Source organism: Myotis daubentonii, chromosome 6 (genome assembly GCF_963259705.1).
Source record: "Myotis daubentonii chromosome 6, mMyoDau2.1, whole genome shotgun sequence".
In the NCBI taxonomy this organism is placed as follows: domain Eukaryota; kingdom Metazoa; phylum Chordata; class Mammalia; order Chiroptera; family Vespertilionidae; genus Myotis; species Myotis daubentonii.
In genome coordinates, this window is record NC_081845.1 from 19,136,811 (window position 1) to 19,148,744 (window position 11,934).

The following is an 11,934-nucleotide window of genomic DNA, read 5'->3' on the forward strand; positions in this document are numbered from 1 at the left end:
AACTTTCAATGAACAAACTACATGCTTTTTCAACCATAGGCTCTCCCTGCAGGGATAAACACTGTGGAGAAATCAATACCCACTCCAACTTGTCTGCATACAGTGACTGTCTTAGATCAAGCACGGTCCCAGGTGCCGATACTAATGGGCAATATATGTCACAGGTGTATGCAGTAATGCTTACTTCAGAAAGAACTAAACTAAGCCATCAGGTCATTCATTCATTGCATAGAGCCATTGTCCCCTGCATACATCCCCCATATACATAGCTTTTCCTCTACACGCTGCATTTCATCATCTGCCTGAGTGGACAACGCCTGAATCCTTTAACTCCTTTTATAGAGTTCTAAAGAGGGGAGAGGGGAAGGAAGGGAAATAAACAGTACTCCGGATCCCAACGATCTGAGTTTATTTCCTGGAAACCGGGCAGCCAAAACAACGAGAGAAACAGACGTGTGCAAAGTAAGTTGGTTCTCCGCGTCCTAGGGCCTCCGCCAGGAGCGCGGCTGTGGCTTCGCGGGTCTTCTCCAGCGCCCCTCGGCCACCTCGGCGTCTCCATCTGCACCGCCAACCAGGCGGCAGATGCGCTCGCCAGCCAGGCTGAGCCGGGGGATGGGCCAGAAAGTTGCTGGGATCGGCGGGAAGCAGACCGGCGCCCGGGAGCCCGCTCCCCAGCGTCCACCTGGTGAAACTCCAGAGCCCCCAGAGGAGAGAACGAAAGAAGCAACCGCCGGGAAGGATCACAGAACTGGAAGGGAACACAGGACGGGGCCGGGAGAGACCGGTTTTCCTGGACTCCCCGAAGTGGCTTTACCAAGGGTTCCAGGTAACCCCAGGGACCGCGCCACATCCCTCCTTTGGGGTCCTCCGAGCGGGCGGCAATCATGTGCAGTCCCCGTCACCCAGACCCGCTCCGGGCATGGCTGTGCCCCGACACCGGGGTCAGGCTCCCCGGACCCACTCCCAGCCTTCGCTGCCCAGGACCGCTCGGCGTGGATCCTTAGGCTCCTATTTCAAAACATGCAATGAACACACGGAACCCGCTCCGCTCAGTGCCCTCGCGCAAAGGGCAAAGCCAGGAGCTGCCGGACGCCGGGGGAGGGGAGAGAGACGGGGGCAGGGACCGGGAAGTAGTTAGACAATAGTCAGGGGAGGTTATTCCCGGGACAAAAAGCACCTGGCAAAGCGCGCCGAGGTCAGTCGTTCCGAGCCTCCACGTTTCTGGCCGTGGCTTCCCGGGGAAATGTTCTTGCACACCCAGGTGGCCGACAGCAACAACCGTGCGCCACGGGCAACAGAGTCGCCGTCCCCGGAGTCGTAACTACTTTTTCTCCCCCTTGTCCCCCAGCTCCGTGCAGCCTGCGCTGGACACCCGGGCTTCTTCCAGTTTCCCGAGAAAAGCAATGTCTCTCTCGCTCCCGCACAGCCCAGCCAGCCCGCGCCCGCAGCGAGGAACAATGGGTCGCGGAGACAAAAGTTACCTGCGCCGAGTGGCGCCCAGCCCGGGGCCCCGGGGCCCACCTGGCACCAACTCTGGGGACATCTCTCCCTCTGCCCTGTGCCCCCCGACCCCGGGCCGAGAGAGCTTCCCCCCAAGTCCTAGCCTCTGGCCCTGGCGAGCAGCCTCTGCACCCCTCTGGGGCCCGGGCAGGCATCGGGGCCACTCACCTGCGGAGAACTGGCCGCGGGCCGACCCCAGCAGAGGCCACGGGGCGAGGAGCCAGAGCGCCACCAGCGCGGGCAGCGCCGCCGCGGCTGGATCCATGTCGACTTTGGGAGAAGTTTCAAGCAGCTTTGCCAAGAGCTGCCCGGAGGATCGCCGCGAAATCCACGACTGGGGTGCCGGCCGGGGCTCGCGGGGCGCGAGCGGGAGGTCCCCAGCCGCCCGCCGGCACTTTTCCCTGCTCGGCGGGCGCCAAACTACCTCTGGGGCGCCGAGGTCGCTCGCGTCGCCGGGCGGCCGCGGCGGCGGCTCTCCATGGCTCGGAGGAGGCTGCTCCTGTTCGCCAGGAGTTACTTTGCTCGGGGAGGGACGGGGGCGGAGCCGGGGGATGACGTAGCCCCGCGGGCTCCGGGCGCTTCGGAGGAATGCGGGCTCGGGCGCGGCGCCGCCGCCTCCTGCCGGAGGGACGCGCGCTAGCCCGGCCGCGCGCCCCGCTCCCCGCGCCCCGCGCCGCCTTTGTTCGCCGCCCGCCGCCGCTCGGAGGGAGCGCGGGCGGGAAAGGGGACCCGGCCGGGGTCGCCGTCCGCTCCCAGAAAGGGGAGTTTGAGAGGCGCGAGTTTGGAAAGCCGTGTGGCCAGACCGCCGCCGCCCAAGCAGAGGCGCGCTGGGGCCAGGTCCCCCAGGTCCCCCAGGTGGAGGTCCCACCGGAGCGGCTGCGCGTGGGAGGGGGGTAGAGCGCCCGAAGTCACATCCACCTGCATCGATAATTCCCTGCTGCTTATTCATGTGTAAGGAACAAGACACCTTCCCCCGGAGAAAACTTACTGTTCCATCGTCATTAAAAATAAAACTCGAACCAAAATACACGTACGGTAACTTTCCAGTGTGAACAGCTGGCACGTCTCCTTCCTGGTTTATTTGTCACTTGCAGAATCTTTGGGTTTGCTCTCTGCTTCACTGACTTCGCTGTTGTTCTGAAACCTTCCGGCCTGTTTGCACTTCTTCGCTCAGGAAGAGCCTGAGAACTGAATCGGGGCTTACTAGCCTTTCCTTTCACATAGGTCTGCTGGAGGAGAAAAGGGGGTTTGTTTGGTTTGTAATATCTAGTAGCTATTTAAGACGTAAGTATTTAACAAAGGACTTTACACCGATATTGAAAACAGCAAGGAATGATTTCATCCGGAGGAAAATAATGCTATTTGCCTATTATGACGGTAAAGTATTTTTGCAGTTGGCTATTTCTCCAGCAGCTCCAAGTGGCTTCACCATATGCCACACTTCTTGCTTCTGGAAAAAAAAAAAAAAAAAACTATAGTGCATACTTATTCATTTTTGTAAAATATCAAATAGTTGTGATCACAATTGAATACACAATTTTCATTCAGAATATTGATGCCTTGTATACAATTCCTAAAACAGTCTATTAATTGACATCTGTCAGTTAGATATACATTTTATCTTTAGCCTTTGTAAATCAACACAATGTAATGTTCAATTCAATATAGCAAAATTTACCAAGACATACATTCCTTATTCAAATTAAATATATTCTATTAATGACCAGGATTATGACAAAACTGGAATACATATATTCCAGTTTACATATAAAGCTGGAATATATATATATATATATATATATATAGAGAGAGAGAGAGAGAGAGAGAGAGAGAAACTGGAATGTATATACATATATGTGTATATGTATGTGTGTCTAGATAAATATAATCAGGAAGGAAAAGGCTTTTTTTAATTGGTAAGAATAGAGGCTTGATTAAACAGAATTTGGAGTGTTATGGCTGACTCATTAGCAAACTAGCCAGACACTTGTCAATTTGATTCAGCATAGTTAAGTTCATTTTTCCTTAGGACATACCATAGACTTTTAAAAAATTAATTAGCCTACAATTGTCAGTACATCGCTGTTCTTATTTCTTTGATTAAAGAATATTCCTAAATCCTAGATGACAAAAAACTGAAGGATATATATTTTTCTTTTGAAGGACTTAGCAGAACTTTGTAAAATTTAGCAACAATATGCTTCATGAAATATAAACAAAAAGTCACCATCTATATACTAGTTAATCTGTTCTTCTATTCTTGAAAGAAAGGTGAAGGAAGTCATGACTGGGTAGATTTGTTTGTTTAAACGCACAAAAAGCTTGTTTAAAAATTGGCATACAGTGGTACAGCAAAGTCCACATGGTTCTTATCTTGCCCATTTTGTCAGTCAACTGATGGATGATTGATTTCACTTTCTCTATCCTAGAAGTAAAAACAGTAACAGGTAAAGTTTAAGAGTGCTTACAGTGTGCTAAGCACTGACTTAAGATGCATAATGTATCATTGAAACATGAAGATATAATGTCTCCTTGAGTTCAGACCACAATCCCATGACATTTTTACTGCTATTACTCCCATTTGACAATGCAGAAGTAAAGTTACAGACTGAGTAATTTGCCCAACAGCATTTATATGGGTGAGAAGTAAGGGAGAGGAAACAGAGAGGGAAAGGAAATTCTCAAAAGGAATCAGCATACTAGCAAGGATATCTTCTGACTAAAAATCAAAGAAATGCAATAAAACTTTTAAACAAGTAAAACAAGCCAGTTGTCCTTGGTTGTCCCTAATGCTGGCCAGCATTTAATGTGGATTAAAATCATTTGAGCAGACACTAAATGTGTCTTTCACATATTGGTAAATATTAGGAACTTACTAGGTCTTTGTTTATTTGAAAGAATGAATGCATCAATCAATAGAAACTGGGTATAACAGGAAGAAATTATCAACATACATTTAAACATCACTAAAATGTTCATATTCTTTAATTTACTAGCTATTCTAGGTAAATAATCCACAATGTGAGAAGTGCTATATACACAATAACATTTATCATTTACAAAAGAGAAAAGTAAAAATGATATAAATGTCCAACAATAGGCAGATTCATGAGCATTATCTGGATAGAATATCTCATAGCTACTAGAAACGAAAGTTATTAAAAGACAGTAAGTTGCCGAAACCGGTTTGGCTCAGTAGATAGAGCGTCGGCTTGCGGACTGAAAGTTCCCAGGTTCGATTCCGGTCAAAGGCATGTACCTGGGTTGCGGGCACATCCCCAGTAGGAGATGTGCAGGAGGCAGCTGATCGATGTTTCTCTCTCATCGATGTTTCTAACTCTCTATCTCTCTCCCTTCCTCTCTGTAAAAAATCAATAAAATATATTTTTTTTTAAAAAAAGACAGTAAGTTGCAATGTGGGAAAATGAGAAAATGTTGGGTAAAAAAGATCTGGTTTTTTTTTTTTTTTAACCAGTGTCACACCAATAAACTCCACAAAAAAGTAAAATAAATAAATAAATGATTTTACAAATCAGAAAACAGTACAGAATTTCAGTTTGGGAAGATGAGAAGGTCTGGAGATGGATGGTAGTGATGGTCGCACAATAATGAGAATGTATTTACAGCACTGAACTGTATAATTAAAATGGTAATTTTTGTTACACATATTTTACTAGAAAAAATAATCAGAAGTCAAAGTCAACATGTACCATGATCAGAACTAAGAAGACTGAAAAGCAACCCCCCATAGCCATAATATTGATATAGTTATTAATAGGTATATAATTAGTTTCCTACTGTTCGAGGTATATGGTTATATTATACCTATTTTTAATATATTTTTATTAATTTTAGAGAGGAAGGGAGAAGGAGAGAGGGACAGAAATGCAATAAAAGATGAGAAAATATCATTGATCGGCTGCCTTCTGCACGCCCCCTACTGGGGACTGAGCCTGCAACCCTGGCTTGTGCCCTTGACCTGAATCGAACCCAGGAACCTTCAGTCTGCAGGCTGACGCTTTATCCACTGACCAAACCAGCTAGGGCTATAGGATATCTTTTTAAGAGGACTTGTATTCTGATTGCAGATTTATCACATACTAACTCTAATCATGAATTTAGATCTGCATTTGGCAGGTGGTGTTATTAATTTCACTTAAATGATGAGAAAAACAAAAGCTTAGTGAGATTAAAATACTTGGCCAAGGTTTTAACACTGATCAATAGCAGAGATGTCACTCTGACCTGAATATTCTGATTCTGAATCTCATTTCCCCCCATTCCCCCAACACCTATGTACCTGATTCTCATCTCCTAAAATATTTCATTTCAGTGTACAAAATCCTCAATGTCAATCTATCAGACAAAACCTCCTGGGTGGGTGGTGGAAACAAACTTTTATTTTCTCTTTGAAAGGAGAAAAGACGAAGAAAAATTAAAGCTCTTCTTATAATAATTGTCGTGCATGGTTATATACGCTTTTAGTAGGGTCCTCTAAGAAGTGAGGGGATGGGAATTATAGCCCTTGAGCAGAACAGGTACTTACAGAAAAGAAAAAAACAACAACAAAGAAGAACTTCTGATGCCTGTCAAAGCTGCTGTTCTGGAGTATCTGAATCTTCCAATGAAGGGCAAAGCCCAGCTGCTCTGGAGTGGTGCTGGGACCTGGCCAGTTACTCCTTAGATCTCCACACCAGCGCATCTAGGAGCAAGTGGGATGGTGATGGCACTGTGCCTGAGTCCCTGAAAAATTATCCTCCTCTAAGTTCCTAGGTAATTTTGGATCACATGGAAAGAATTGCATTGTACTTAAAACCAGGGTTATTTTGTAAATCCTCTGAACCCTTTAAAATATCCACAACTGGGGATTAGTTCAGAAACACTAGTCAAGAAAGTGTATGCTCCAAAGGTTTTATCCGAGGAAGAAGAAAAAATATTCGAGCAGCTTGAGAGCACAGTGTTGCCAATTTGGAAGAGCAATTTGCCTACAGCTGGATATAATTAACAAGCCTGGGTCAAAAAGGAAGCCAATCATAAAAGTGTAAATTGGATTGAGGTGGAGGGATGGGACAGTGACAGCCACTTCCAGAGCTGGCATATTCTGACTTCAGAGTCTCGCCTGATTTTCAAAAAGTCTACTCTAGCCCGGCCAGTGTGGCTCAGGGGTTGAGCATCACGGTTCGATTCCTGGTCAGGGCATATGCCCAGGTTGTGGGCTCGATCCCCAGTGTGGGGCATGCAGGAGGCAGCTGATCAATGATTCTCTCTCATCGTTGATGTTCCTACCTCTCTCTACCTCTCCTTTACTCTTTGAAATCAATAACCGGTTTGGCTCAGTGGATAGAGCGTCAGCCTGCAGACTCAAGGGTCCCAGGTTCGATTCCAGTCAAGGGCATGTACCTTGGTTGCGGGCACATCCCCAGTAGAGGGAGTGTGCAGGAGGCAGCTGATCAATGTTTCTAACTCTCTATTTCTCTCCCTTCCTCTCTGTAAAAAAAAATCAATAAAACATATTTTTTTTTTAAAAAAAGGAGCGATATCTATAATACTATCAATAATAAAAAGTATATTTTAAAAAATGAAAAAAGCCTACTCTAATGATGTTAATCAAATACTGAACTCTGATGGAAAATAAGTGTTTGGCCTTCATGGTACCCTTGTATGTGTTTAATAAATTAACTTCTCTGGGACACTATGTGGTGCCTTAGTCATCCTTTATACTAGTGAGTAATTTCCAAGCCAAAAGAAAAGTTGCCCCTCATCCCTGTCCCTGGTTCACGATAGAAAAGATGGTATAAGAGCACCAGGTAGACAGCATCCCATTGAATCCTGTTTGAATTGTTTTAGTCTGAATGGACAAATTATCCATTTGTTTGTTTATTATTTTAGTAAAAGAAAACACAAGAAAGGGGATAACTCTTAGGACTAATTAAATACATCATGTTTTCAATAGTACATTTTGCAGGGTTCAGAGCTCACATGCAAAGTTGCAGCCTGAGGAGAACTAACACAGCGGAATGAGAAATGTGGAATCAGAAATAATCTAATGACCCTGCTCCTTCCTTCCTCCCACTCACTCCTGAAGGGGGGTGGGCTTCCCACGTGGAACCCTGTGGATCTTGCCATCGTTTTTTTCTGCTTATTCTGGTCTTGAATTAGAATGAAATAGAATGTTGAATTCAAAATGTGGTGCTTCCCAAGCTCTGGAGATTTTTTCTAATCTTTCAAATGTTCTCCAATAAAATCCTCCCTTTACACTGTTGGGGCTGCCACAGCATTCATAAACAGGGGCTGTCTGACAAGAAAATGAACCATTAAAGCCTACACAAAAACATAGGGGCTCATTTCAGTCCCGAAGTCCTCTTTAACCAAAGCAAAGAATTCATTTTGTCATTTGCAAGCATTTATTAAGTGTGCAACACAGTGCTAGTTATCCTATGGGGGACATGAGAATTAGTAGTTTACATTTAACAGACAAAAAAACAAGAGCTAACAAAACCAAGTGAGTGAGTGTGTGTGTGTGTGTGTGTGTGTGTGTGTGTGTGTGTGTGTGTGTGTGTGTGTTATATCCTAAATGTGAAAGCAGAAGGATTAGGTCATGGGGAAGTGGCATTGGAGGGAAAGGTTTGGGGGCACAACCAGTTTTGAGCTAGATTTTTTTTTCCTGTAAAAAGCTTTATGGTTTCATTTGGTCCAATACATGGGAGAGGGCTTCAGGGTGGTTAAAGGAATGGCTAGTGTTTCAGGGAGAGGATCAGGTAAAGCCCAGACCCCAGGGGGATGCAGAGGGTCCCCTCCAAGGCCTCTGGGCTCCAAAGGCTCCTAGTGGTTCTTGAGGGTGAGCCTTTCGAAGAGACACTCGCCCAGCCCAGCCTGGGGCCGGCAGCCTGCGGAGGTGAGTCAGGTGTCGTCCATCTTCTTGATGAGTTTCACCTCCTCTCCCGGAAGTGGTTCTGTAGGAAGTCCCAGAGCTGAGGGTCTGCGTGGGTGGAACCCAGGGCTGCAGCTCCACAAGGGCCTGGTTCAGGGTCCTCTCCAAGCCCAGGGCGGCCTCCATGGCGCCCTGAGTTTTGTCCACTCCTCTTGGGGAGGCTTCAGCTCGTTCTGGAAGAGAATGCGGCCACCGTGCTGGTTTGGCAACTTTAAGAGACACAGTGCCCTAGGTTTCTTCTCCGCCACCTGGCAGAAGAAGCGGCCCGCCCTCAAGAGCCACATCGTTGGTGGAAATAGAAGCCCGGAGAGAGGTAGGTGTGGGAGGCCCGCAGAGGCAGGCTGGCCAGGCGGTTGACCGCAGCCTCCCCCTCGGTGGAATAATTCTGACGAATTTGGGGGCTCATGGTTCAGCAAAATAAGGAGTTAAGGTAGAAAAAAAAACGATGTCTTGGTTGGTCCCAGAGGTGGTTGTGAAGGCGGGGACTGGGTAAGACGCAGGAGAGTGGCTGGAGGCTGAGAGAAGGGGCGTCCGTGGGTCTGTACCTTCCAAGCACTGTTGAAACAAGAGACAGATCCAGGACTGCCGAGGACACTGCCTGAGCTGGATCTTAAAGCGAGTGGTGGTTCTGAGTGGCAGAAGAAAAAGGTCTGAGGTGTAAACTTTTGGAGCTTGAACTTCTTACTTGACCAGACTGTCGGTGAAGTAATTTACTCTTGATAACGTGCCTCTGGTTGACTGTGACACCTGCCAATACTGGAAATGAGTTGTCATTTGATTGTTAAATGTATTGAAATCACCTGAGGAGACTTGTTGGCAGAGGCATACAATACAGATTCCTTGTAATATTAGTTTATGTGCTTTTAAAGCTTCTTTTGCGTAAACTGAATAGCTCAGAGAAGAGTTGGCTAAGAAATCACCACATGAGCACAATAGATTGTTAAAATCACATACAAGTTCTTTGAGTTCAAAATGAAATCGGCAATTAGCTCTTGTTGACAACCACAGCTGATATAAACCAGCGGTCCATGGATCTCAGTAGAAAGTCAAAAGATGACAAGCTCAATAGTCTGGGGAAAGAATCAGAGGCTGAGTTGGTCAAAACCTAGTTTTATTTAAGCTTCTGCATGCTGTAAAATGGCCACTTCACTAATTTATATAAACTTTCGAGAAGCTTGGTGAATAATGAGAATATATGTAAGAAATAATATTAGCAACTCTTTCGAAAAAACACTTTATAGCCTGGCTGGCATGGCTCAGTGGTTGAGCATTGACCAATGAACCAAGAGGTCAAGGTTCAGTTCCTGGTCAGGGCACATACCCAGGTTGCAGGCTTGATCTCCAGTTGTGGGCATGCAGGAGGCAGCTGATTGATGATTCGCTCTCATCATTGATGTTTCTCTCTCTCTCTCTCTCTCTCTCTCTCTCTCTCTCTCTCTCTCTCTCTGAAATCAATAAAAATATATTTAAAAAAGAACACTTCACATGAGGTGGTAGTCAGAATAATGACAACCTAACTACACCCCCACACACACACACAAATTCATGTCTATGGAAACTATGAACATGTAATGTGTCCACTTACCTGGCAAAAAAGGCTTTGAAGATGTGATTAAGTTAAGGAATTTTATGCTGCAGTATTGTCCAGGAATATCTGTGTAGGCTCAATGTAATCCACAAGGTCCTTATAAGAGAGAAGCAGTTTTCCAAACTGGAAAGAAAGGAGTAAAATTGTCACTATTTGCAGATGACATGATGTTATACATAGAGAGAAAGCTCTAAATAGTCCACCAAAAATCTATGAGAATTAATAAATGAATTCAGTAAAATTTACAGAATACAAAGTTATTATTCAGAAATCTGTTGCATTTCTATACACTAATAATGAACTATAAGAAAAATAAAAATTAATAAAACAATCCTATTAGCAATTGCATCAAAAATAATAAAGTACCTAGAAATAAATTTAACCAAGGATGTAAAACATCTATACTCCAAAATCTGTAAGTTATTGATGAAAATAATTGAAGACACAAATAAATGGAAAGATATACTGTGCTCACAGATTGGGAGAATTAATATTAAAACTTCATACTACCCAAAGCAATCTATAGACTCAATTCGATCCCTATCAAAATGCCAAACTATTTTTCACAGAACTAGAACAAAAAATCCTAAAATATATCTGAAACCAGGAAAGACCCTGAATAGCCAAAACAATCTTGAGAAAGAAGACTAAAATTAGAGGTATCACATTTCCTGATTTTAAACTATACTATAAAACGAAAGTAATTAAAACAAGATAGTACTATCATGTGGAGAGTGGCTACAGTGTTTGGACAGGTTCAAGCCTCGAACTAATGAGAGGGCACAGTCCTCTCATGGCCACATGCAAGTCCCAGTTTGGAGGGCAGAGCCCTCCCAGCACAATTAGAGTCAACAGCTATAGTTGTACACTTGAACCTATGGCCCGAACACGTGGCCCCATGTGCCTGAGTGATGTGGGCTTGATAGAGTTCAGGTGCATGTAATTGAGTAGGATCGAAACCCACTAGAATGTTGTAAACATCTTGACCACGCCCTTACTTTGCCTCGTGGAATCTGCTATAAAATAAAGACACGGCTTGTAGTTCCGTGGTGCTGTCGCTAGCTCCCATCAGAGAGGCTCTCCATCAGAGGACAGCGCCCCACCCAGACCCAGCTTTTTCTCTTGTCTGCCTTTTCTCAATCCTTCACTGCCCCCTCTCAGGGTCACCAAACCTGGCTGAGCTGGCACGGCACATAAGGCACCCAACGGGTTGCTGAGTATGCCATGACCGTGTGCTGGCTTGCCACACTATCACAAAAAACAAACATAGATCAATGGATTGGAATAGAGAGCCTAGAAATAAACCCAAGCCTAGATGGTGAACTAATCTATGACAAAGGAGGCAAGAATATACAATGAGAAATGACAGTTTCTTCAATAAATGGTGTAAAGGAAACTGGGAAGATAACATGTAAAAAAATGTAATGACCACTTTCTTATTCCATATAAAAATAAACTCAAAATGAATTAAAGACTTAAATGTAACGCCTGAAACCGTTAAACCCCTGAAAGGAGACATAGGCAGTAAACTCTTTGACATTGGCCTGAGCAGTATTTTTTTGGATTTGTCTTCTTGGGCAAAGGCAATGTTAGCAAAAATAAACACATAGGACTATATCAACTTAAAAGCTTTTGCACAGGTAAGGAAACCATCAACAAGACGAAAAGGCAACCTACTGAATGGAAGAAGATGTTTGCAAGTGACATTTTTAAGAGTTTAATAGACAAGATACATAAGGAATACATACAACTCAACATCAGAAACACAATCCAATTTAAAAATGGACAGAGGACCTGAATAGACATCACTAATCATCAGGGAAATACAAATAAAAACCACAGTAGGAGATTACTTCTTACCTGTCGGAATAGCTATTATCAAAAGGACAACAAATAGGAAGTGCTGGAGAGGATG

At 44.7% G+C, this 11,934-nt stretch overlaps 1 protein-coding gene across 6 annotated transcripts in view; it reads right to left on the reverse strand.

The window, feature by feature from the left end:
• PTPRK (protein tyrosine phosphatase receptor type K) overlaps nt 1–2,027 on the reverse strand; it is a 478,052-nt gene extending 476,025 nt beyond the window's left edge. For 2 of the 6 annotated variants that reach the window (XM_059700287.1, XM_059700286.1), the window contains exon 1: nt 1,669–2,024. In XM_059700287.1, coding sequence (XP_059556270.1) covers nt 1,669–1,765 — 97 coding nt within the window. In that variant the 5' untranslated portion in view covers nt 1,766–2,024. Of the gene's footprint in view, nt 1–1,668 lie in introns of all 6 variants that reach the window. The other 4 variants (XM_059700289.1, XM_059700288.1, XM_059700290.1 and 1 more) reach the window with 3 other exon arrangements.
• Nucleotides 2,028–11,934: the final 9,907 nt, after the last annotated feature.